This window comes from Drosophila eugracilis, unplaced genomic scaffold (genome assembly GCF_018153835.1).
Source record: "Drosophila eugracilis isolate 14026-0451.02 unplaced genomic scaffold, ASM1815383v1 contig_1317, whole genome shotgun sequence".
NCBI classification, from domain to species: Eukaryota; Metazoa; Arthropoda; class Insecta; order Diptera; family Drosophilidae; genus Drosophila; species Drosophila eugracilis.
In genome coordinates, this window is record NW_024572115.1 from 523267 (window position 1) to 548279 (window position 25013).

The 25013-nt window shown below is 37.6% G+C and overlaps 2 protein-coding genes and 1 long non-coding RNA gene across 6 annotated transcripts in view; 1 reads left to right on the plus strand and 2 right to left on the minus strand.

Moving 5' to 3' along the window:
• The first annotated feature begins 1854 nt into the window (after window positions 1-1854).
• On the plus strand, window positions 1855-24019 carry LOC108103564. 2 transcript variants are annotated; one of them, XR_001772234.2, is made up of 3 exons: window positions 1855-2118; window positions 22338-23064; window positions 23136-24019. It is a non-coding gene; the product is annotated as an uncharacterized LOC108103564 (long non-coding RNA). The 2 variants fall into 2 exon arrangements; XR_001772235.1 differs by lacking the exon at window positions 1855-2118 and adding an exon at window positions 21257-22060.
• On the minus strand, window positions 5837-6375 carry LOC108103562. Its single transcript, XM_017209089.2, has 2 exons — window positions 6296-6375; window positions 5837-6237 (listed from the first exon to the last, which is right to left on the minus strand). Exons 1-2 carry the CDS (start codon window positions 6344-6346, stop codon window positions 5902-5904), a joined length of 387 nt encoding a protein of 128 aa, XP_017064578.1. The 5' UTR covers window positions 6347-6375; the 3' UTR covers window positions 5837-5901.
• The window catches only part of LOC108103560 (putative uncharacterized protein DDB_G0292292), a 30984-nt gene continuing 12479 nt past the window's right edge, over window positions 6509-25013 (minus strand). The window contains exons 2-7 of one of the 3 annotated variants that reach the window (XM_017209086.2): window positions 19218-21217; window positions 16684-17808; window positions 9780-9954; window positions 8249-8276; window positions 7590-8081; window positions 6509-7355 (exon numbers count right to left, since the gene is read on the minus strand). In XM_017209086.2, coding sequence (XP_017064575.1) covers window positions 7172-7355; window positions 7590-8081; window positions 8249-8276; window positions 9780-9954; window positions 16684-17808; window positions 19218-21146 — 3933 coding nt within the window. In that variant the 5' untranslated portion in view covers window positions 21147-21217 and the 3' untranslated portion in view covers window positions 6509-7171. Of the gene's footprint in view, window positions 7356-7589; window positions 8082-8248; window positions 8277-9779; window positions 9955-16683; window positions 17809-19217; window positions 21260-25013 lie in introns of all 3 variants that reach the window. The other 2 variants (XM_017209087.2, XM_017209088.2) reach the window with 2 other exon arrangements.

Genomic DNA, 25013 nt, shown 5'->3' on the forward strand with positions numbered 1-25013 from the left:
ACCACTGCATCTGTCTGCACCAAACACACTCCCAGTCTCACACACACATACACGCACACACACACACTCACATAGTGAGACATCAAACGTGCAAACATTTGCCATATTTTTGTAATCAAAGTAAACAATCCACTTAACCCAACACGGACATGCAAAACGACTGCCAGCTGGCTATCGCCCTGTCCTATTCTATACCATACTACCCATCTCTCTCTATCTCTCTCTCTGTCCCACGCCAAATGAAACGTCTTTTGCAATTTCGCTTTTTCGATTTTTGTTTTTATTCTTTTGGGCGGGAAATGGAGGCCAACGACACTGCTGCCGCAATCCACCGACTTAACCCACTCAACTCGCTGAAAAACAAATCACACTCATAATTTTTCTTATTAAAAAAGGGAGTTTGATAGGCAAATGTGTGTGTTCGGGATTAACTAAATATTTAGTTTAGCATTAACTTTGTTAGTTTTTTAAAGTAAATGTTAAAATGTTTGATTTATAAGTGCATGTTAAAGTATTTTGTATTAGTTTAAGGTTTACATTTCTTTGATTTCTTTATATTTTAAAAGGAAAATGTATAAAAAATAACTTTGAGGTTGTTGAAAAATCCTGAAAACCTAAACAAAGATTAACTATAAAGCTATAACAGTTAAACTTGGCCAATCCATAAAACTTGATCTTTATTACCATATTTTTTTAGTTAGTAATTTAAACATTAAACCCTATTATTTAATAAATTATACTAAAATTTTCTCCTTGTGCATTCACAGTTCGTTCATACATCTCTGCAGCCATCCGTTTGTTGCTATTGTCACTACTTCGGTGAAATGGTTGGGGCGTTTGGCGTATGGGTATCCTCCAGAATTCCAACAGTTTTTTGGCCCCACATTCATGCAGGATTGCTGGCCAGGAGGAGTACCGGGCACGTGATGCCTTTCGATGTCTTGGCTCGTTTTTTATGCAAACAGCATTTGAATTTGAAATGAAAACGCTGACGGGCGGCGCCACTCTGATGCCAATGCACATGGAACTGGGACTCTGGACTCTGGTCTCTGGTCTCTAGATCCGGTAGCTTGGGAACTTTGGGGAACAGCAAGAGATCCGGGAGACTGGTCGTCATCGTTGTCGTTGTCGTCCCTGCAGCTGAAGTCCTTCGCTGCAGGAGGGGAAGGCAATGCCATTGCATACTTTTCAGCGTCGTGCGGTTACTTTTAGCACACTGATATGACAACGGTCCACCCCAAACTCACATTCTGCACTAGGGTAAGTCACTATGTGAGTTAATTTGAAAACTTAAATGTATATTTAGTTTAGGAATAGCTGTAAATATAAATTTATAAGTTAGTAAGGCTTATTTTTTGGCTCTTTTTAAAGGGATTTAATAATTTTAGTGACTTCTTTTTAAGTTTTTCAAATAGACTTTTGATTTTGAGCCACCCTTTCGTGAGAACATTGTGTCCATTGGCATTTTGCTGGTAAACACAAAAGTCATGGCAAGTCAGGGAGGGAGGTAAGGGAGCTGGTATGGAGGTTGGGTAAATAGTTTTTACTGCACACAAACACAAAACGCAATGACAAAAAGGCCATAAAAAGCAGCGCCGCCAACTTTGTTATTACATTTTTATACCAAGAACACATACCCATACACACACACTCACACACACACACATATATGCAAACCGTTTTTATTGGCATAAAGAAGCAAGTGGAACACCTGTTCCTGTAACACCACCGACATCCCGCTGTCGCGGATTCATTTGCATTTGCATTATTTCCCTGTTTGCTCGCCAACCCTTTTTCCCAGTCAGTTTTTCCCTTTTCCCCCTTGTTTTTTTTCTCCCCCCTTTTTTTTTTTTTTGGACCAGACTTTTATTATTTTTGGTTAGTTTTGCTGCATTACAAAATGTGTTGACATGTTATGATTTCGATTTTAATTTCAGCAGCTGCTGGGCGTGGTTGGATATATGGATATGGTGGATATGGATGTGCATGTTGATCCGGCAAACATTTGCCAAAGCCAAAAATCAGCACTAAAGCTAAAGCTCAGCGGGTTATTGATTGAATGGAAAAAGAAGACAGTGAAGGTGCAATAAACTCTACAAATTGTTTTGTTATCTAAAGGTAAGTGTTAAAGTTAAAGTTAAATTTTAAATAATATTTAATAGAAAATAAGTAGGTTAACTTATAAACTGACAGACTGACAGGCTTTGGGTTGCCTTTTTTGTGTATTATTTTTACCATAAAAAAACAAGAACTTCCCTTATTAAATACCATAATTTTTTGGTTATTACCTTCCTCTTTGTGAGTTATGCTTAGCCAAAATAGCAGCCATCAAATTTAACCCACACTTAGCCACAAAAGCCTCGTAAAACTGTTATACAGCTCAGCTTAGGATATTATTATTGCCCATCAAGAGAGCTCGTCATTATCGATAAGAAGTACTCAAATAGATCGATTACCAGCTTTCCCCGTTCAATGTTTGTCCAAAAGCTGAAAAGGACTTAGTCAACAACTTGCAGAAAGGATATGCCAGCTGCATTCTCAAGTATCGATTACTTATTATTATTATTATTTTGCCTTAAGTTGAGTTTGAGCTTCCTTAGGAAAACTCTACTTTAGGTATTCATTTCAGTCTAGCCTTTTATCTCTCTTAACATTGTTAGAAAGGTTTTTAGCAGCTAGTAATGGTAATGTGCATTAGCGATTTGCTAGATATCCATTACCTTATCCGATTTTATAGTAACTTTCATTTATATTTCTAGTTTTTTTTTTGTTATGTTAGTTTGCTGCTTGGCAGTTTCTCCTCTCGTGATCCTTTTTGTCATTTGTCAGATGGGGGTTGCCTCTTGGCTTCTAATTAAATATGTTTGCCTGGATTTTGGCCACATCCTTCCTTAGGTGGCTCACAAATGTCTCGAAGACTGTGACAGGACATGGACATAGAGTTGTCCCTCTTACGGGGAGACGTAACAAAAGTTGTCACTCGGCTGTCAGACGGGTAAAGATAAATAAATAAGCTGTGGGCCAGGGCGTTAAGCAAGTTGTGTTGTTATCCTTGCAGCTACAGTTCCAGGAGGTCCTTCCTCCTCCTCCTGCTGCTGCTGCTGCTGCTGCTCCTGCGGTTTATATTTATGCCGCTGGTATTGCCTTTGCTATTGTCCTGTTGTTGTCACGCGAGCCGGGCGCGCATTTCCAATAATAATCTCTTGTCCCGGGCATAAATGTCGCATTAAAATGTCACGCACTTGTGGCTTAATCACGCCAAAGGATAACGGCATGCCCACGGCCCCTAAATCCACTGAGAGAAATAATAGTTGAATTACGGAAAAAAGTGTAATAATGAAAGTGAAAGTAAAAAGATAATCTCCATTCTTTTTATACAAAACTAAACATCAGAGATTGCTGGTAAATTGCTTGGCAAGTAACGACGAGCAGGAGCTCCCTGTCTCTCTCTCTCTGACAACAGCACTTGAGTAGTCATCCTCTTGCTACGCTGGCCTGCTGGCCTCTGCTGTTGTTATTTCAACTTGGACTTGGACCAAGGACTCCCACCTCCTGGTTAGAGAACTTCCTTTGGCTAGAGAACTGCGGTTCATAGGCATTACTTGTTTGCGGTTTTTATTATATCATGGTCATGTCAAACGGGCTCAGCATTGTCACATCCTTAGTCGCTGCTGACGATGATGATGATGCTGCTGCTGCCGCTCTGCCAGCTCAGCGTCCTGTCATTCCAAGCTCTTAGCCCACCATCTACTTCTACTCATCCTTGTTGGTCTACGCCCTCTTCCGCCCATCTAAGTCGCATGGCTCGCTCTTGTCCTTCATCTCAAGCTGCCAGTTATTACACATTGCCAGCGTCTTAATGTCGGGATTGTCCAGAGGACAACGAGAATGGAAGGGGGAGATGAGGCTAGGACTAGGGTATGAATTCAGGCAGGCAACTCCTTTTGAGTGTTGCGCCCTAATTCGCCAACAGGTGGCGGGCCGCATTCAAGTGGCTCTATAGGGGATGTTAGGATGGGGGAAAGGGAATGCTGCCGAAAAGGCCAACCACTTTTGGTCTAAACGAGATAAGTTGTGCTTTCGGTTAGGAAATGCTCTTTTAGTAGTAGGTACTTTATATAATATTTAACTTAAGTTGCTTGGAAATAAGTTTAAATAATCTCTTAATTTGATTTTTTTTAATGGAATATGTTTAAGAAATGCGAAAAAATAGGCCAACCTCTTAAAGATCTGGCTAAAATAGTGGGTTGGTATTTCTAACTTTTACTTTCATTTTAGCTTAGATCAAAGATTAAGTAGAATATAAAGTAAATCCTCGATAAACGTACTAAACTGCAGCTTTTTAAAGACCTTAGATATTCCCTTAAAACATCTTTCGCATTCAAGCTAAACAAGCCTCCTTCTTGTGATTTTCTCAAGAGCATTGCAGCTTCGCTTTTGACCTGGCCAAAAGGAGATGTGAGTCATTTAGAGACTGGCTGCAATTGGCAGCCAGCAGTTGGCAACATTTTATAAGTTAAGGCACGTTCCAGTGGTTAGGTCCACTCAACGGCCTGTCCTGCTCCTGTTTCTGGCCAAGACCGCAGGACGAAAGGGTCCTGGCTGGATTGTGTGTCTATGTGTGTATGTGAGAGTGTGTGGTCAAAAAGGAAACTGCAGTTGTTGACTTGCCGCAATGAGAACGCAAAGTTTATTTGCTGAGCCCGGCCAAAAATGGCTAAAACCCAAAAACTGAAATCCTAAACCATAACCATAACCTCTTACTTTTTGGTAATAGTAAATCAGAAATTGAATTATGACCAAGATAAAGAGAGAGTGAGAGAGGCAGAGATGCTTTCTCCGGGCTAATTCGATTAGACAGTTACAAATGCTGATTCAATTTGCATTGTCAATTAAATCGCTATCCTGGTAGCACTAGCACTTGGCCCATAATTGCATTACAGCATATTTGCCTGTCATCAACATGTTTTGCCCACAAATTTTCCACTGACTTCAGCACTTTGCGCAACGCCCCCTTTTTCCTAGTAACTAACTGGTTACAAAATAATTCCTAATTTGGCCAACTCTCTCTCTCTCTATGTACTATCCGATTTTAGCTTATTTCCAAGTAACTTGGCGGCTTTCTTGATGATTGGCCAGCAAAAAGTTTTTGTGGCAGCCGCAGTGTCGCCCAAAGGAGTTCGTGAGTCCTTAGTATTGAATCCTGTATGTCGTTCTGTCCATGTCCTTTGCAGTCGAAGTTGCCTTGTGTTGAGTTGATGAAAGGGCCAAGTCAAATGCCTCACTGATTGCATTGACATCCATGCTGGCCAGGCCCCTTCTCCTTTTGGGCCAAAACTTTACGTATGATTTGCTGGGAAAATTGAAATTTTCCCCTGCATCCTGTTGGGGTCAACTGGGATTCATTATTACTTCCCACACAGTCTGCAGTCTGCAATCTTTAGTCTGCGATTTGCATTTCAATTATGTTCAAATTGCATCTTCTCCATATCTGTTGGCCTGCCATGGCCAAATTTTATGTTTGGCTTACCAACAACATTTCATATTTATATTTGCCATCGAAAGCTAAATTTTCTGTAATTTATTTGCCCTTGTAGCTATGTGGCTTTCAAAGTTTAGAATGACTGGTTATTATGTTAGCTAACTTTCAAATATGAATGACTGAACTTCTTTCAAATCAAAGTGATTATTATAAACCCTAATATGGAGTGTCTTTAACCTGCTTTTATACTCCAAATGTAGCCCCCAAAACTAAACAACAATCGTAGGTACTGGCTAGTAAGTCATCACAAGGCCCTTAATCTGATTAACAATTCCCACAATAAATCAAATCAAAAAATATATAAATATATATTTCTAGCCATTGCGGCGTGTATATACATACATATATTATAGCTAAAATTACGACACGATCGTTCCGCTCGTTTTGCCCTCTAACAAACACTGAATCATCAGATATGGATAGTCGCATCTGCCCAGATCGCTGGCGTCATCGTACTTCTCTTTACACTGAGACAAAATAATATGTTCTTGTTGGGTTCCACGATTTCCCACTCTTTGCAAATCGATTTTTCCATCATCACCATAATACTCATCGATCACACATCGGCTAAAGCATTTGATATTCAAGGGTACAATCGAAACGGGTGTAGAGGGATTCACTGCTTCTATTTGGGCACTGGTCAGGTTGTGGAGTTTCAGGCAATCCTTGGTACTATGACAGGTAGATAACTCCCACTAGAAATAGTTGGTAAAATTAGAAAGATTTTAGATATTTTGTTAGAAAAAAACTCACCAGAGTTATCAGGCAAATCCAAAGTACAGCCAGGCGATGGGTAACCTTCATCTCTGAAAACAATTTTCAAACTGAAACTAAACGCTACATCAACCATCAGCTTATATATGCTTCCATATATTTTTTTGCAGCTCAAAAGTAGGCAATGAATGTGTTACTCACTTTACTTTTTCCCTAACATTTTTTTCTTTTCAAATTCAAACCAAAACTTTCTTAATTTCCTTCATATTTATTGAGTTAAAAAATATACAATTTTTTGGCTTTCATACTCCAAGCTTTTTTTAAACAAAAAAATTCACGTTTAGCCTATCTACTGTACTTGACTTTATTCGTATAATTCATATGGTTTATTAATAATAATATAGATAAATCTTTATAAATACAAATTATATTCACGCTTTGCAATTTGCAGCGAATATCACATCTCATAGTATGATGTCGAGAGAAAAAAAAATATATATTAATATTCCGTCATGTTATTGGTTTCACCGCAGGCAGTGCTCACTGTACCGCCACAAAGTTCGTCGTATAGATTATTATTTAGATTTTCCTTTTTAGTTTAAACTTAGTCTACTGTCTTTTTGGTAAGTATTTTCTTGATGGGCGGTTTAACCCATTTCCAATGAATAAATAAAATATTAAAAATATTAAAATTAGCAAAGGAAAACATACAATTAAAGCTGACAAAAAAAAACATTTTAAAAAAATATTATTTTAAACATAAGATTGGTGAGAAAAAATGATGGAAGGAGACAATGGTGATGTTTGATGTTTGAGGCACTTATATAGGGTTAACGCTGCTTCATTTTGTGATGCATAGAGTTTTTTGGGGGCGTGTGGCAGCGCAGGGCGGGATTGGTTTGGCGGCGGGGAATCCTAGCAAACGAGACGTTCATTATCCGGATGAAAGATGCGATCATAGTTTTCGATCAAAACTTTGGCCAACATATTCATGCGTCCAATATCCAACTGAATTTGATTGGCACTGAGGAGGCAGGGACCCCAGACGATGGCCAAGTTGGTGGAGGGCATGCGATTCGAAGCGCTGGCAGCGGCAACTCTGAAAAAATAAACATTATGAATAAAAAATTCATAAAAAAAAATATGAATATATGAATAAAACCAGAAAAAAAGAGGGGGAAACCCAGCATTACTTTTAAAGTGATTCAATGCCTCTTTGGGTTTTTCATTTCCTTTCCTTACAAATTACAAATCAAATTTATAACTTAAACTTCTTTAGAACTCTCTTCTCTGGTTTTATTCTTATAAAATATAACAACATCTATCTACTAACCTGGTCAAATGCTTGATGAGGAAACGCAGCGTTGAGCGATTTGGCTCTGGCATATCATCAAAGGCCAGGCTCATACGCTCGATGGCCGCTTCATCGTTTAGGCTGCGGCCCAGACGTTCGTAGGCTTCCTGTGTGATAAGCGGAGCACTCAATTCCCTAAAGAACTGCTTATGCAGACTGGTTAGCGTATGAATATCGTCCGTTTGCAGCCAACGGGGATCGTACAGGGCAGTCAGCTTCTTGCGTAACTCATCCACTAACACTTTATTACCCGATGCCCGGTACAGTCCGTCCTGTTCAATGCACTCGGGCTTCTCAATGTAGGCACAAACATCAACCACAAAACGTGGTACATTCGGATGATCGGTCATGTTGAGCTCCAGGGCATTGAGTGGGGCAGCAAATAGTGGATACTTCTGCTCATCCAGGTACAAGCTATTCACCTGACCACGACGCTGACGCGACTTCTTCTCGATCTTTGGCGAGCGATTGCTAAAAGTAGAGATTTATCAGTTGCAGCCTTATGAAGATTTTCGGGGTTTTAAGCCAAGTTAAAAGCTATTAAAGTTGAACTTTAATGCAATATTTTTGTTATGTTTTTTTTATAACATTTTAATAGTTTTTTCTCGGCTTAAATATTATTTTTTAACTTTACTTACATGCGAAAAACATTGCTATTGACAGCGACTTCAGGATTTTAGTCATCAAGCACATCCAAAGAAAACATGAAAGAAGAAATTATTAAAATTTATTGCTCAATTTTGATGGTTTAATATTATTTTTGGCTACATTGCGACAGGCGAGTATCGAAGAGTAGAGAGTTCTTCGACATCTTTCCCTAGGCGAGATCACAGGATATATGTGCCACTCCCGACTGAGAACCAACTGCAATGAGTTTCTCTATGCAAAGTATCATCATAATTTCAGCTTTAGAGTCAGTCAGTCGGTTATTTATTCAAACATTCCTCGCCTTACACAGAGATCATGATTCATTTTTTGTGCCGACTCATTTGCATTATCCGAATAAGCAACAGCAACAGCGACTCTAAACACAATCCCCGCGTCCGGGCAAAAAAGTGAAAACCAGCTTTCATTAACGAAAATCCCAGATAGAGAGAAGAGCGAAGAGACTCTACTATTCGTCTTTGCAATGATGAATGAGAACTGGGATCGGGAATGGGAATGGGAATGCGATTGGGAAACTCATGTGGCCGTAGATAGAAGTCCGCTCAGTCAGTCGCTGTGTGGGCCACAACGACCTTAAAAGGCCAGCGAGTGACGAGCTTCTTGGGCCTTAAAAGGTGGTAAGGCACTTAAAGAAAAAACTAAGTGACTGCCAGAGGAAACTTTCTCGATTTTTTTGGGATTAAAATCTATATAAATAAAACTTAAAATTGAAGGATTACTTGTTTTAAAGTGTTTTTAAATTAATTTATAATGAATTATGATTTTATAAGATTCTATTTTCTATTTTAAAGTAAATAGAAACAAAACTCAGTTTTTCCCTTCCAATTTTCCTGGTTTTTCTTTTAGAAAACGAACTTAATTTCTTTAAGTGCCTGGCAAATGTTTATTCCATTCGCGTTGGTGGCTTCTACTTGGAATTGGAGTTCCAAGAGCACCAACTATTTGAGCAGACAGCCGGGCGCCCCTCTTTCAACCGGTTCAGTGGCAAATTACCCACCAAAGAAAGTCATCGCTGCTACAAGAAGTGGCAGACACTTTCAGGCGATGACTAAATAGATACGGCTAAAGCGGACTTTAGCTAAACTACCAATTTGTTAATCACATTTTGGACAAGTTGAAAAAGTAATTATTTAACAAAATATTAAGCTATTAATATATCTTAATAAGTATTTTCTATAGAACAGCAGGTGGCCATTGTTTGTTTAGAAATCAGTTTTGATTTCTCCTTACAATAAAATGATATGTTTTGGAATCAAAACCAAACAATGGTTAGATTTGTTTATAAATATATAATGTATACCTCAGCGATATGGCGAATTATAGGAAATTAATGCTTAAACACATTTTCCTAACAGTGAAACTTGAGTGGCAAGTTAAATCTCCCAAAGAAGTTGCCTTAAAAACCTAATAAGTAGCTCGAAACTAAAGTCGTTTTGCTAAGCATATCTCCTCTAACTAGCTATAAAAACATATAACTAGTAGTAACTAGTAAGTTCTACTCACACTTCATTCGCATGCGATTCTTGATAGACTTCTTGTCATCCTCGCCGGGCAGATCAAGCAGGTTGCCTATGGAGACGCTCTTGAAGCGCTGAAGGATCGTCGTCTGCTGCGTTTGCTGGACCTCATTGTCCTCCTGGATTTGCTGCGCCCGCAGAATGTCAGTCACTGGCACAATCTATGGGATAAACCAAAGAGTTACAGTCAGATTTAGATTCAGATTCAGTTTTGGAGTCACAGTCACGCAGTGCATAAATATTCAAGTTCGTAGTTAAGTTGAGATGAAGAAGAAGTTAGTCAGATGGGAAGGGTGAGCAGATGATGGGAATCTAGACCAGAAACTCTGGGAGCAGTAGCGTACAATTGAGATACAGATACAGATACAGATACAGATACAGATACACAATCCGACAATCCAACTAACGTCTGCAAATTAATTGCAGCTTTTCGTGCCGTTGTCGATGTATATTTTCTTGTAGTTTTTTCTCCTCTTTTTTTGTTTTTTTTTTTAGTACTCATTATTGAGAGTGGGTGAGGGGTATGATGTTTAGTGGTACTGTAGGTATTATTCTTTATCTTCTTGCTTAAGTGAAAATCTTAAGTGAACTAACTTTAGTCATTAACTTATTCTTAGACTAAACTTTTCACTGTAATTATGTTTATAAAATGTAGATACCTGATAAAAATCATTCTAAATATCATTCTAAAATCACAATTTTCTATATAAATTAATAAAAATAGTTTAACTTAACTTAAGATTAGTAATAATATGATAAAAATGGTATAAGACTTATAATATTTATACATAAAATGGGCTAAATAGCAATTTTTTAACTAATATTATGAGTAAAACACATCAAAACCCCAAAAAAAGGTCGATAACAGTTAGCAATTCATATCTTTATAAGGTATCAAACCGAAACCCCTAAAATAATATAATATAAGACATTATATCTGCTATATAACTTGATAACACTTTAAGAAACCCAATAATAAGGCGTAAATGATAGTCGTAGTCCTAGCGTAACTGATAGCTAAGGATCTCTATACTTATAAAACAAAAACCACATAGAAACTCTTGTGTTCACCTAAGAAAAAACTGATTTTAAGGATCTTCAGATTATAAAATTTGACTTATAATTACATATACTACCAACACCATGACTATGATATAGATTGACCACCCTAAAACCCAAAATAATACGCTTTAAGATAACATTATTATCTATTTCCTAATACCACTCTAAGAACTTAACAATACAGGGTATACAATAGTCGATGTAATCCCCTGTAATCTGTGTTATTTTCCTGTTCATAGCGTAAGAGCTATTACTTCAGGGTAAGTTCTTTATTTTTTAGTGGGTTTCTTTTTTGGTTTTCGGTTCCACCCATCGCTCACCGTTGTTTGCCTTCGTTTGGGATTGAATCTGCTTGCCATGTCTTATCGCCAGGCTATCCTTCTCTCTCTCTTTCTCTCTCACTTACACTCCCACTTTTAACTCCCACTCACTCACACCCACTATTTATTTCCAAACACGCTATCTCTTTCACTTCTACGGACAGTCAAGACGAACGAACGCAAAGCGGAACGAAATACAAACAACGAAACAGATAGAGGAAAACAAAAATAACAAAAACAGCAACAAAATTCTGATAAGAAATTGATTTCGATTTGTAAGAAATCGCGCAACGGTACGGAAAATAAATGCAAGCGTCCAAGATAACGGTTAATCGAACAGTGCCGGTCCAAGGTGTCGCTGCCGTTGCATTTATCGCTTTCGACACGCCCACCACCCACTGTCCGCCCACTACCCCGACAGCCAGATGTCACCCCATCCTCTCTCCGCTATCCTATACTTTTGGGCTACCCAAACAACTCTGCTTGCGACAGCATAAACAAAATCCTCAGATTATCGGCGACGTATAGAAGTTTTCGATCGGTACGAGGGAGTTATTCTATACCTTATGAGCTATGTAAACATATGTATGAATAAAGGTATGTATGTATGGATATTTATGTATGTTAAGTCAGGGAAAAACTTTCCTAAGTTTAAGTAATCTTGGGGAAAAAAGTCTTGACTTCAAAAATACCATTAATAAAAAGCTAGCTTAGGAACTAAGTTATGATTCCTGTCCAAATTTAGAAATAATATAGTATTCTTAAGACATAATGTTAGCTTTACATTAAAGCTTAAATAATATTTGATACCTAATTTGATCACAAATATTACCCTTAAAATGAACCATTAACAACTTTGCATTGCCTTTTCGAAAGTAAAAAATATAAAATATTCGAAACTAACTTATGTTATTTCCAACTTTTGTGTTAATCTACCTAAAGAAAACCTCTTAAAAACCCTTTTACTTCTTATTAAAAATATATGTTTAACTTCCTAAAAAACTTAAAAAAAAATACAACAGCTTATTTGTAAGTTCTCCTAATCCCATTACTTTTAGTGTTTCCTTTTGGGAGTCTTCACTGTTCATTCACAGTCAACCAAAAGTTTCCCCTAGTTTCTCTAGTCGCCCTGCGTTTGAAAATCCTCACAAACCCCAGCTGGCACCTAGAGTTCCCCGGTATTCCATCTGCTGCCACATTTGTTTACCTTCCTCGCCAACTACACAAAATCCAGCAACAATAGTCCCTTGGCAAATGTTAAGCTTTTCGCTATTCCCAGAATAAAACAAAAAGTTAGTACCTTTTAGGTTAACATTCAAATGTTAACTTCGTTTTAAAAATATATAAGTAAAGTTAGAGTGGAATTTAAAATAGAAACTGTGGATCTCAGCTAGTAATATGATATCATAAGGTGATAAATTATGGGTGCTTAGTGAGACCAATCCATTAGCAACAAAAATCATCGATTGGATCGAACATGATATCATAAAATACAAAATTTTAAAGTTTGGTGACCCCAATCCTGAAGCAAAAAGCTTTTTAAAAACATTGGTATCTTAGAAGACGCTTAACTAAGAGAAACAGAAAAGATCTTGTATGATTGTATCTAAAATTATATTATAAAGTCTAAAATGTTTAAATTTGGTGACCCCAATCCATGGCCAAAAAGTATATAAACTGATTTTTACTCTAGTGTAACGCTAAAAGTAAGATGTTAGATTGGATTTTAGAACTGAAATCATTGATCAAATATTTAATATCTAATATATCTTAAAGTATTAAATTTTAGGCATTTGGTGACCCCAATTCACTGCTGAAAAGCATCAAAACTCTTTGGCATACTAAATAAAACTTAACTACTAGTTTCAGAGTAGATTTAAGATTAGAAATCATCTATCTAATATTTTATATCTAAAACTAGATCATAAACATCAAAATTCTCATTGTACTTCAATCCAATCCCTTGCCGAAAAGTATTCAAATGAATTCCCACATTGATTTCGCCCAATTAAAAGTGTTCTTTACACGCCTTTAATTTCCCCCGAATCCCTTGATTATAGTTGAAAATGCGGGCTCGTTTGGTTTATAACATCAACACAAAGGCCAAGTTAAATAAACAACAAAAAAAAAAGTGAAAAGCCTAGCGAGCCGAATAAATGCGAAAATCGATCGGCAGGCGATGAATATCGAACTTTATACAATTTTAGTGTTCAGTTTTTAGCTTTCAGTTTTGCAGTTCTACAGCAGCAATTAGCACTTGATAATTCTGGCCATTCGAACTGATTAGAGCCAATTTGTTTTGGCTAATTTGCTTTCTGTTTTCGGTTTTCAGTTTTCAGTTTTTCTGGCTTTACCATTTGTCAGTTTTAGTATTTTGAAATAAACAAAAGTGCAAATATTGCGTAGTTTTCGGTTTTTGGTTTCTTTTTATCCAACAACGAGAATGGAAATTATTTATGTGCGCCCAAATAGTAACAATAAGGTAAGCCAATTTAATTGATATGACCTCGGTGTATAGTACTATTTAGTACATATGTTTGCTTTGCTTTTTTTTTGTGCTTTTGCTTTTGCTTTGGCTTTTGCTTTATTCGCGCGCCCGCAGATACAGTATCTGTGTTACCATATATCTAAATACATATGCGTATCGCCCCATTCGCCACATGATTCACTAACAAAAACAAAAATAAAAGACAAAAACAAGAAAAGAAAAAAAAACCCGAAACGTACCGCGGAAAATAAACAAATGATCCGAAAGCCAAACAAAGGCGGCTCAAAGCAAGTTGACCTTTTTGTGGTTTTATTATTGTTATTTTTTCCCCTCTTTTTTCGAGAAGAGGAGCTGCCTTGAAGACCCTCCTTTAACCACTACAACTTTGATACATTTTTTCGATTGCGTGGGCAAAAAATCACCACTTATTGGAATCTTGGCTTTTCGGTTCATGTCAAAAACCCATTGAGATCGTGTTTCCCCTCCAAGTCAGGCCTGGCTATATCTTCAAAGTGTTGACAAACTAAATAAATTCGATTGGCCACTTGAATTCGAAACAACTTCTAAGGCCACTTAAAAAATCTTCATTTTATTTTCCTAAAAATAACCAAACTCTCTTGGGAGACTTCCATGATTCTTCGAATCAAAAATATCATAAAAAAAAATGCAAAAACGTAATCTTCGAAAAGTTGAAGTAAACATATCACCAAGTCGGGACTTATTTATGGAACACTCAAGTTCCGTTATGATTTTTTACAATCCAAGCGATAAAATTTTGGCGACTTAGTCAAAGGTTTTCAGCTTCTGAGAAGAAAGAAAATACAAAAAAAAAAATAATACAGAGGCGGTAACAGAACGACGAAGAGTTACAAAAATATTTGACTAATGATTAACCAATTAAATGCTGATAAATGCGTTGAGCGAAGCTCCAAGGCAGGAAATTACACACAAGAAAAAGAGCAAACGAAACCGACTTAATAAGTTCCCCATAAATTCTACAAAAATGTATAGGCATCATGAATGAATAGGAATGAATGCTAAGCATGAGAGTTCATTTACTTCATTTCTTGATATTTTTATAATATTAAAGAAAAGTTTTACAACTTTAAAATGAGTTTAAAAGCTCTACTAACTTATGATACCCTCTATCTCAGGGTATTAAAGACACCAAGACAAGACTCTCCTCAAGCTGAAAACCGGTTTGTCCAAAGTTTATAACAAAAATCAAAAAATTAACTTTAGATGCAAACACATACACACACACACACACTCACTCGCAGAATATATGCAAAGCAATAAAAAAAAGAGGAAAATAAATAAAACAAAATAAATAAATAATTGTCGTTCGCGAAATGTGAATCAACATGTTGGGGCTCACGAATTTCAGGGGCGGTGTTGTATCAGAAGGGAACGAAATGGGAGGCGGGGAAAGAGGTTTCGGGGGAGGTTGAACTCTCCCTCGCCCTGTGAATTTCTATGGAATTTCACATGCAGCGGCAAATGCAGCAAACAGAAAACAACAAACGTGAGAGGCAAATAAATAAAAAATACATTATGCAGAAAGCAGCACACGTACGTATCTATATCTATATACATATATCTATATATATATACATATGTACAGACATATGTTTGTAAATTTGCACATACTAAACTACTATACTATATGTACATAGATAGATACAAACATTCCTGCCATATGCGTTATAAACAAATTGCAATCAAAAGCCAAGTAAGGCAAACTAAGAGTTACATTTTCCCAGGGGGAAAACCAAAATTGTAACGCAAATAACAAATTGCCTTTGACAAACTGATAGATGCTCCTGTTACTTTTTTTGTATAAATATTTATACCTATTATGTAGTCTATAAGGTTATTAGAATTCATATCAGTAAGTTAGCTAAGTTAGAGCAAGGCATGCTAATTAAATAAGATTGTATAAGAGATGGGTATAGATTTTATAGATAGATACCTATAATTGAGAGGCTTAACATATACCCTATATAATTTATATAAATACATATAACAGTCACATTGTATAACCTAACTATAAATATTTTATACATCTAACTTAAGTTAAGAGGCTTAACAGCCATTTTGTAATAACAAATATCCTAAATATTCTGTAAATCTTCACAATGTTGAGAGTCAGTTACATGGTGTAACACATACCCTGTAGGTTTTAGAGATCTATCTAAAGTTGAGAAGTTTAACAGTCACCTTTAATAACATATACATTCTATATTTTAAAGATCAACCTAAAGTTAAGAAGCCTTAACATCCAGATTGCATAACTTATACCCTTAACATTTTATGGCTCCACCTAAAGTAAAGCACCATAACAGTCCTACTGCCTAACTTATACCCTATATATTTCAAAGACCTACCCAAAGTCTCAATCTCCCTACCCAGTTAGGGCATTTTTGCAAAACTTTTGGCACACAATTCCCCCTCTCAGCGGAAGGTTGGGTAACTTTTTCGAAAACCTCTGGGAGAAGGGTTTCTCGCATACTCGTAGCTCGTAGATCAGCTAAAACAATACCATGAACCATTGTGAAGGGGTTACGGTTACAAAGATACTCAGATACAGATACAGATACATTTGCGGAGTTTAATTGATGTGACAAGTGACAAGTGGGGAAACAATGGCAATACGAAGGAAAAATAGAGAATGTACATACATGGCAAATTGCAAGTGACAAGAGTACACTCAGAGAAATATCTATGAACTATAGTAGGGAAAAACAACCTTATTAAGCCATTTTAAGCTACAGATTTCTCTCTCTGCTTTGAGCATTCCATCTTTGGTTTTAATTTAATCAAGTTTATAAAAGTTAAGTCACGACTTTCGAGATACGAAATGACTTCCCAACTATTTTTAGATTATTTTTCATTTTGCTACTGAGATGAAGATAAATTTGATTAAAATTAAGTATTAATCTTAATAATTTAATATTTAATATTTTAAATTCAAACTAAAAAATATTTATCAAACTTTCTAGTAGGGCTTTCCCACTCACCATATCCTCTTCGTCCTCGCAAGCATAGACATCCTGCAGCGTTTCCCTCCAAGCCAGCACCGAATCCGTATTCAGCAGCCTCGCATTGGAACGGACTCTCAGCTTACGTCCCGCTCGTGATGCCACGCCTCGCTTGCCCGCCACAGCCCCTGCAGCTAGGACAGCTCTTTCCCATTCCTCTTTCAGTGGTTGAGGTATAGCCAATGATCGGGTTTCATCCTGATCTTCCGCCTCACAACTACAACCGCTGTCATCGTTACGCTGCGGCGGTTGGGTGACCTGAACTGGAGGTGGTGGCGCCGGTCGACGAATGCGGGTCATGAAGCGCTGGTGGACCAACGACCGATGGTAGTCATAGAATATAGCGCTATACTTTTTGGGATCGTTTAAGCTGTAGAAAATGCATATATTCCTGAGGATCGGATGCACTAGGGGGACAATCTCGGTGGCCACCACTGTTGGCTGTTGATCCACTGCTGGATTCTTTGAGGATGCTGGTAGCCTAGCACTACTGCCAGTGCTGCTAATCGAACCCAAGGTAGCTGTGCTATTGGTCACTGTGCTACCCAAACTGATCGTTTCAGCTTCCGCCTCCTCTTCCTTGTTCTCCCGCGAATACATGAACTCCATGTCCGTCTCCCATGCCCCTTGATCCATGGAGGCAGTAGGTGAAGGCAGGGGCGTTGGTATCATCAGTTTGGAACGCTTGGTCAACGTTGAGGTTGACACTTTGTGACGAACTCCAGCGGCAAAGTCCGCCGCAGCCTTGAGAGCCATCACATCTGTATCAGATGGCAGGGATTCATCGTAGTCCCCCAGATCCTCCTCTTCGTCATCGTCTTCATCCTCCTCCTCCTCCTCATCGTCATCTTGGGCTTGGATTATCTCCTGATCGGCGGGTTCCATGGTTTTATACTGCCAAATGGGTTGGTAAATGGATTCTTCCTCCTCCTCCTCTTCCTCTTCTGGATTCTCGTCTACAAGCGATTTGACAATGACTTCATCCTTTTCCTGACCGTTCACCTTGGCTGGTGTTGCGTCTGTCTGGCGGGGATTACTCAAGGAAGTATTGGGATTACGTACGGGAACTTTGGGCGCCGGACGACGAACCTTGATCACGCAGTTCTAAAAATTCAGGTAAACGTTGTTTTTAAGTTGGTTTTTGGGATTAAAAATCCAGATTTTGTTGTTGACTTTCACTGGGTTTTGGAATTGACTTAAGGAGCGATGGGATGTGCCTGGAATTTCTTTGAGATTTTCCAGAATTTTTGGCATTTATTTTAATATTTTAGTTCCCTTAAAAACTCAGAACTTAAAGTGACTTTTTTACACATTAAAAAAAAAGAATTCAAACTGAAAAAAACTTGTTGGCCCTTTAAGCCAGTTAATTAGTTAATTAAGTAGAATAACTAAAGCAATTATGGGGAATGGGATTCCCCTTACTGGCTGTTTTTTTTATGGAAATTATCATTTATATGCCGCCCATAAAAAGCAATGAATTAATCAGTTTCAAAAAAGAAAAAACCTTTATACTGGGTAATCACAAGCACATATTTAACTTTTTCATAGCCGTTATGCTGGCAATTTCACCTTCCTTTTTGTGTTATTTCTGCAAATATGGCAACACTTTTTGTAATCAGGCAAAAAAAAATAATATGCGAAAAAAAGAACGTTAATTAAACGCTGATTATTTTATAGTTATCTTTTGTTTTCATTGCAAACTTGTTTGTTTTCCTCCACATTCTTTTTTTTTCAATATTTTAATGGTTGTTTTTAATTAGATAAGTTTGTTTGGTTTTTCGTTTACGTTTTTTTTTTGTTTTTGTTTTTTGCTTATTTTTTGCTATAGCCAATCGAACATGGGCATCCCTTTCGCACGCAAACCGTTAGTCAATTTTGAACTGCAGTAAAAAGCAACTACAAAAAGTGCACAGAGAGAAAAAGGAAGTGGTTTTAAAATTTTAACACTTGAAATTTCATTTTTAAATCATTAATAAAATCTTTTAAGATTTTGGATAAGAAAAGTTATCTTTATCTATTTTTTAATTCACATTTCTTGTTCTAATGTCATCGATTTAGTGCCGGCAAGGCTTTTAGGTTGTCATTATTTAGTTATGTTTTTAAATATAATTTTTTTTTTATAATTTTGAATGGTTTTTTATATATAAAATTTTCACATTTATAGTTATTTATAACTCAAATTATTTTTAAATTTATAATGCAAAAACTTGTATTTTGTTCTTCATAACTGACGTTTGACTGTATTAATAATCATTTTGCCGGATCACATTTTGTACATTTTTATCACTTTATTAATTGCTTTTTAATCAATTTCTTGTTTTGTTGGTTTTTTAAAAGTTGTTTTCTTTCTTTTTAACTTTTTTTTTGCAATTTATTTAATTTTGAGTCATGTTTTTAAGGCTTTTGCTGATAAGGCCTTTATGTTTGTGGTGTAAGTAAGTAATATATTTTCTCTCTGTGCATTTTTATTTTGCTTTTGATTTTTTTAATTTTTTTTTTTAATGAGTGTTGACCTGTGTGTTTTGCTGTTGTTGTTGTTGTTGTTGCTCGCTGACATTGCAATTGCCTGCGCTGTTGTTGTTGTTGTTATTGTTGTTGCCGCTTTCATTGTCACAAATGTGATTGATGTGATTGTTGTCGTTGTTGTTATTGTTGTTGCTGCTGTTACTGCTGCTGCAATTGTTGTTGTTGCTGCTGCTGTTGTTGTTGTTGTTTGTTACGGGGCGCTCTGCCTCATCGTGTGGCTTTGGCGCCGCCATCAAAGCTCTATTACTGCCGCTGTTGTTCTTATTATTATTATTAATATTTTCGCTGGTTTTGGTGATAATGAGAAGGCTTTCGCCCCCGCTCCAGCCTTCTGTTACTCCCTCACCCACACCCACAATCTCGTCGCCGCGCTTAACGCTTCGTTTCGTACTTCGGAATGCGCGACGTCGCGCAGCGGCAGCAGCACACACGTCCTCACTCTTCGAAATCGCTCGACTCTTTGAACGCGCTGGCGAAACTGAGTCCGAACAACGATCGCTGCCGAAGAAGAGAAGCAATCGCCATTCGTTAACTGAGTCACGCGCTCCTCTCAGTCGGCGATAACCGTTGATCGGTTGTTGTCGTTGCTTTTGCTGCCACAACAACAACTTAAGCGATTTGTCATAGGTAGTGAAAAAGCCACGCACACACACGTGCAAACTGGCCGAAAGAGCAAGGCTTTGCATTAAACAAAAGAGAGAGATTTGTGGCTGGAGAGTTACTTCAATTGTTGGCTCTCGAATCAACGCTACTTGTTGCATTTGTGGTTTCTCTTCGGTAAGAGCACTTAGATAATCATTCACAATTTCAGCGGTAATGGCACAACGTTTTTGTTCTTTTTCCGGTTCGCTGGGCTCTCTCTTTAATTGCAGCTTTCTCTTAAAGTCCTTGACCATGTTCTGTTCGTCAACAGGTGGTCTCTCTTCTTTGGTCCTTCGTAGTGTGACTGTGATCTCTTCAGAGGACAAATGATCTCGTGCTGGCACGCTTTTCGGCTGCTGCCATGCCCCTTCATCGTAGTGATGAACTTGCCGCCTCAGTGACGTCATCCACTGGCAGATGCTCTCGTTGAGATACAAGGATGCTGCTGACGATGATGAAGCCAATGTTGATGCTGCTGCCTCTTCTGCCGCTCTTTCGTCCTGCAGCATTCGAATGCGCGATACACGCGGCTTCTTGCGATCTCTTTTCTGACTCTCTTCTGGTTCTCTAACTCGCCCATAGATATGCTGATCGCTTTGGCTACTCTTAAGTTGCTGCTGCTGCTCCAGCTTGAGTTCGCAAATGCGTTGGAGGTCAAAGGTCTCCTGGGTGCGAAAGACCTCGTCGACGTTATGAATGATCTCGAGAGAGCCACTGCCATTTGTCGGCGTTCTTGGGAATATCCTGCGCTGCAGCGATGAAGAGCGATTGAGTTGCTTAAGAGAGCCAAAGAGACGGGTCAAGGTCGCGGCACTTGACTTGGAATAGTTCAAGAGCGAGCGCGACTTGACCTTGGTGGGCGGTGTGGGTGGTGTGCTAGTAATAGTTGGCGTCACTGACCTCTGACACTGACACCGTTCGTTGTCACTGTAAATTCCACGGCACAAATCGCAGATATTCTCATAGATGTTCGAACTCTCGGCGGGAATGGGCGAAAGGGGTGGTTGTGAAGAAGTAGGCGGAGGTGGACTAACCACGCCTCCACTCACAATACACTGACAGAAATGACAGTAAGGTCCTTGGGCGGCAAATACCCCATAACCGCAGCCGCGACACAAATTCTCATAGATCGTTTCGCGTGGAAAATACTTTCGCAAATCCGGATTAAGATGACCTTTGGGGGAGGAGGTCACGCCCAGACCCGGCAAATTCTCGTAAATATGCGATTCCATGGCAACGTTATCGTTGATGTCCTTCATCGGCTGCTGCGGCATCTCTTGCTCTCCTTTTTCCTTTTCTTTTCTTCTTTCTTTCTTTGGTGTCTCCCTACTTTCTCTTATCGCCGCTGCGTCATGTCATAATTCAATATTAAGTGAGAAAATAATGGCTAAACGAGAGACCCGGAGAGATAGTGAGTGAGCACTGGCTGCAAGTCAACTACATACACGGCAAAAAATGGTTGGGTATGTTCATTGTTTACTATGCTAGTTCATCTTTATGCTCTTAAGAAGTTTTACTGATAAAATATAGTTAATGATCATTGATGAAATTGAAAAGATTTCTAATAATTAAGCCCTTATAATTCTCAACTCCTAAGAAAGTTATCAAATTATCTTTAAAACCAAAAGAAAGTACAAAAGAACCTCTTAAATTAAAAAGTATTGATTATATCTTGACATATTTTTCCATCCCCAGCAAACATCAAACCCCTGATGACTGATCACTTTCTTTCCATAAACAAAGCAACCTTTTTCTTTCAGTGTAGCAAGCGAGGCAAGTCGTTGTGTTTGAACTGTTTAAAGTTGAGACTTAAGTGAAGGCAACTACCCTCTATCTGTCTTTCTATCTCAATAGCCAATGTTTCTGTCTTGCTCTCTCGCTTCCGACTGCAAGCGCCGATGTTCATTATCTCAGTCAAAGTCGCTGCACTCTGTGCTCAATTGGCCGGCCTCAAGACGTCGACTTCATATATCATACGCCTTGGAGCTTAACCCTAGGGCGACCAAAGTGATCGGGTTTGGAGCTCAAAAATGGAGGAAATCTTTTAAATTTGTTCAAAAAAGATAGTTTGATAAAGCAAATCAGTTATAATGCCTTGATCTTAGCTTTTGGTGAATCCGATCTATTATAAATATTGGGAATACCTTATTAGACGAAAACTGAATCTTAGATATACATCCGTTGAGAGGTAGTATAAGGAATGACAATCTCCGAAAAATCAATAAGTAAATCAATAATTAGAAACAGTTTAAGGATCATTTATAATCAAAATTGTATCATTTCTGTTTGCCTATTTTCAGCCAAAATAATTTATAACCCATCATTAAAAGTCTAAGAATACATTTCAATAGTTTTAAATTTAACAAAACGATCCCCCTTATGCATTTCTTCTGCAAGAATTGCTTGAATTCTACAATGTTTGCTCTCCCTGACTCTGTTGTTGTTTCTTTTTTTCTGTCTTTTAGGTTTTTTTGGGCCTTAATTTTTATGGAAAAACTGGGATGAGTCACTAACCGATCCACCAAACCATGTCAGTCGAAAAGGGGCGTGTTACCTGGCTCTCTCTCTTAACCCCAATACCCCGCTTCTAGCCGTTGTCCCTCGATACCAATCTGATGTGGCCCTGACAGAGCCAAAAAGAGAGGCGGCGAGAAGCAAGAAGCGAGAAAACCCCTGAGAAACAGGTTGGCCAGCCGAGAATTGTGTAACGATCGTCGACTTCCTCACCTACGCCTCACAGGTGCCGCCAGGTAAATGGAATGTGGAATATGGAATGTGCATAGAATGCACTGAGAGAAAATATAAAGATCTTCTTTAGGTATTCCTTAAATTTCAATGAAAAAACCAAGGCAATTTAAGTTTCTAAGTTAGTCATATAGTTAAAGGAAAGATGAGTTTTAAACTCTTCGAAAAATGTGAAAAAATTCTTTTTTTTGAATTTTTAAAGTGTTAAATTCAGAAAAGGTTTTAGTATGAAAAACCTTAAAATTTTCATCAGTAAAATATTATCAAATACACTTTTTGTCAGTTGTTACTTTACTCTTCTACCAAAATTTGTAACTATATTCATCTAGATGCAATTTTTTTCAGTGTCACCCCAGTAGATACCCCAAAACGGAAGGCGAGAGTGACCCTAATGGAGTTAAGGTGCCAAGAAGAAACGAGGGGCCGTACATTAATCTCTTGATCCGCGTAAGTGGGCAAATCATGTTCATATATATTCCCATATCTCTAAGGTAGATCTTAAAATCTTTTTTTTTCAGGAGGCTTCTTCGTCGTCTCGTCTCGTTCTTTGATCTAGGATCGTGGCCATTAATCATAATCGCCTTGGGGGCATGGAAAAAGGGAAACCGGTTGGGTTTTGAGGTGTCCAAAACATGTTTTACTTTTTTTGTTAAAGAAGCAACACTTTCAGGCCAAAGTCATTTAAATAAAATTGTAATTTAAATTTTTGAAACGAAAGAGAAGCCTAATGTCTTGTCTATAAATTGGAAAATGCTACAAAAACACTTTTTTTTCCTAAAATTAAGGCAATGAAGAAGATTTTGTTATTAATCATTGTTTGGTCTAGGATCTTAGGGCCATTAATCTTGATCGGCTTGGGATTTAACCGGTTTTGATTGTGTGAAATTTGTGATTCAGAACTTGATTTGCCATCTTTTAAGAAGGAAATTTTACTGAAAGTGTTAAATTATTTAAATAACTTCATGATTTTACCGCAGTTTTCTGTTGTTACTCATTGGTTGACCTAATTTGTGGCATGCCACTGGTTTATTTGCAGGCATTACGTAATATATTTGTTTATAATTTTGTAAAATCAATTCAAAATATTTGTACTGGGAATTCCCTTGTGGTTAGCCCTTGAAGTTGAACAGAATTTATAGGAACTTCGAGTCCCATGGGTAAAACCCTTATGGGAATTTTATTTCGAAATATTTGTCAAATAAAATTCCGTGTAAATACTATTTAGAAAGCTATTTGGTCTACTTTTCTGAAGAGGCGTTCTCATAGAACCATAAATCATAATATTTATAGAGAAATTCCCCTTCAAAATAACAAATTAACCCCAAAGCAGCTAATAATTCCCAACTTTTGCTGGTTTTAGGTGTAACATTCATTGATGATTTCGAAAACAAAATAAACAGTGGATCGACTGTCGTTTCCGACCCTATAAAGTATATATATTCTTTATCAGGACGAATAGCGAAGACGAATGAGCCATGTCCGTCTGTCCGTATGAAAGCTGAGAACTCAGGAACTATAAGAGATACAAAGTTGAGATTAACCATGAAGATTCTTGAGGTCCCTACGCAGCGCAAGTTTATTACAGCATCCTGGTACTATTATTCGGTCACACCCACCCGTACGCCCCCAAGCTCAAAAGACGCATTTTTTCGCATTTTCTAGAAAAGCTGATATCTCAGTAACTATAAGAGACAGAATGTTGGGATTATGCATGTAGGTTTTTATGATGCCCCAAATGCAAATTTATTTTTTTTTCCCATCTAGCCACGCCCACCCTAACGCCCACAAAACCTGGAAAACCAAAAATGTAAAAATCTCGGGACGTATAGAGCTAGAAAATTAGGCTTAAAAACACGTATTAAAGAGATGCCACTCAACTTGTCACGAGTTTTCCTCCAGCCACGCCCACTCTTACTCCCATAAACCGCGAAGAACTGTAGCGTCTAAAATGCCTTCTTTTGACCTTGTATAACTAATTTCTTCTAATATCTATCGATTTGACAAAGATTTTTTAAATCGTTTCCTCTTGTTTTTGATAAAAAATGTTACCTAAACTATTTTTTGGCTGCTCGCTCTACTGATTTCTGAGAAATAAATTTAGGCTTTGCACTTTGATGGTTTGTAAATTCTAGCCAGCTTGGATGTGAAATTTTTATATTTAGAAATATTTTAAGGATACTATGCACTACTTTTCCTTGTTTTTTTTTTGTTGGCAAGGCTTACTAAGATAAAAATATTTTTCATTAAACTTTAAGTCACCTTGATTAAATTTTAAACAAATTTCTCTTTGTAAAGCTAACTTTTATCTACAGATCACTGTCACTAAGCTCTAATTTTGTTATAAAATAATAAATATATTTAACACACTTTCTGAGCCATAGTTTATCCACTTTTTT

What these genes read in the sequence shown, in the direction of transcription:
- LOC108103562 (XM_017209089.2), bottom strand. Translation starts at nt 6,346, where the DNA reads ATGAAGGTTACCCATCGCCTGGCTGTACTTTGGATTTGCCTGATAACT. An exon ending in GGATTTGCCTGATAACTCTG is followed by an intron (nt 6,238 to 6,295) that starts GTGAGTTTTTTT and finishes AACTATTTCTAG; the next exon opens with TGGGAGTTATCTACCTGTCA.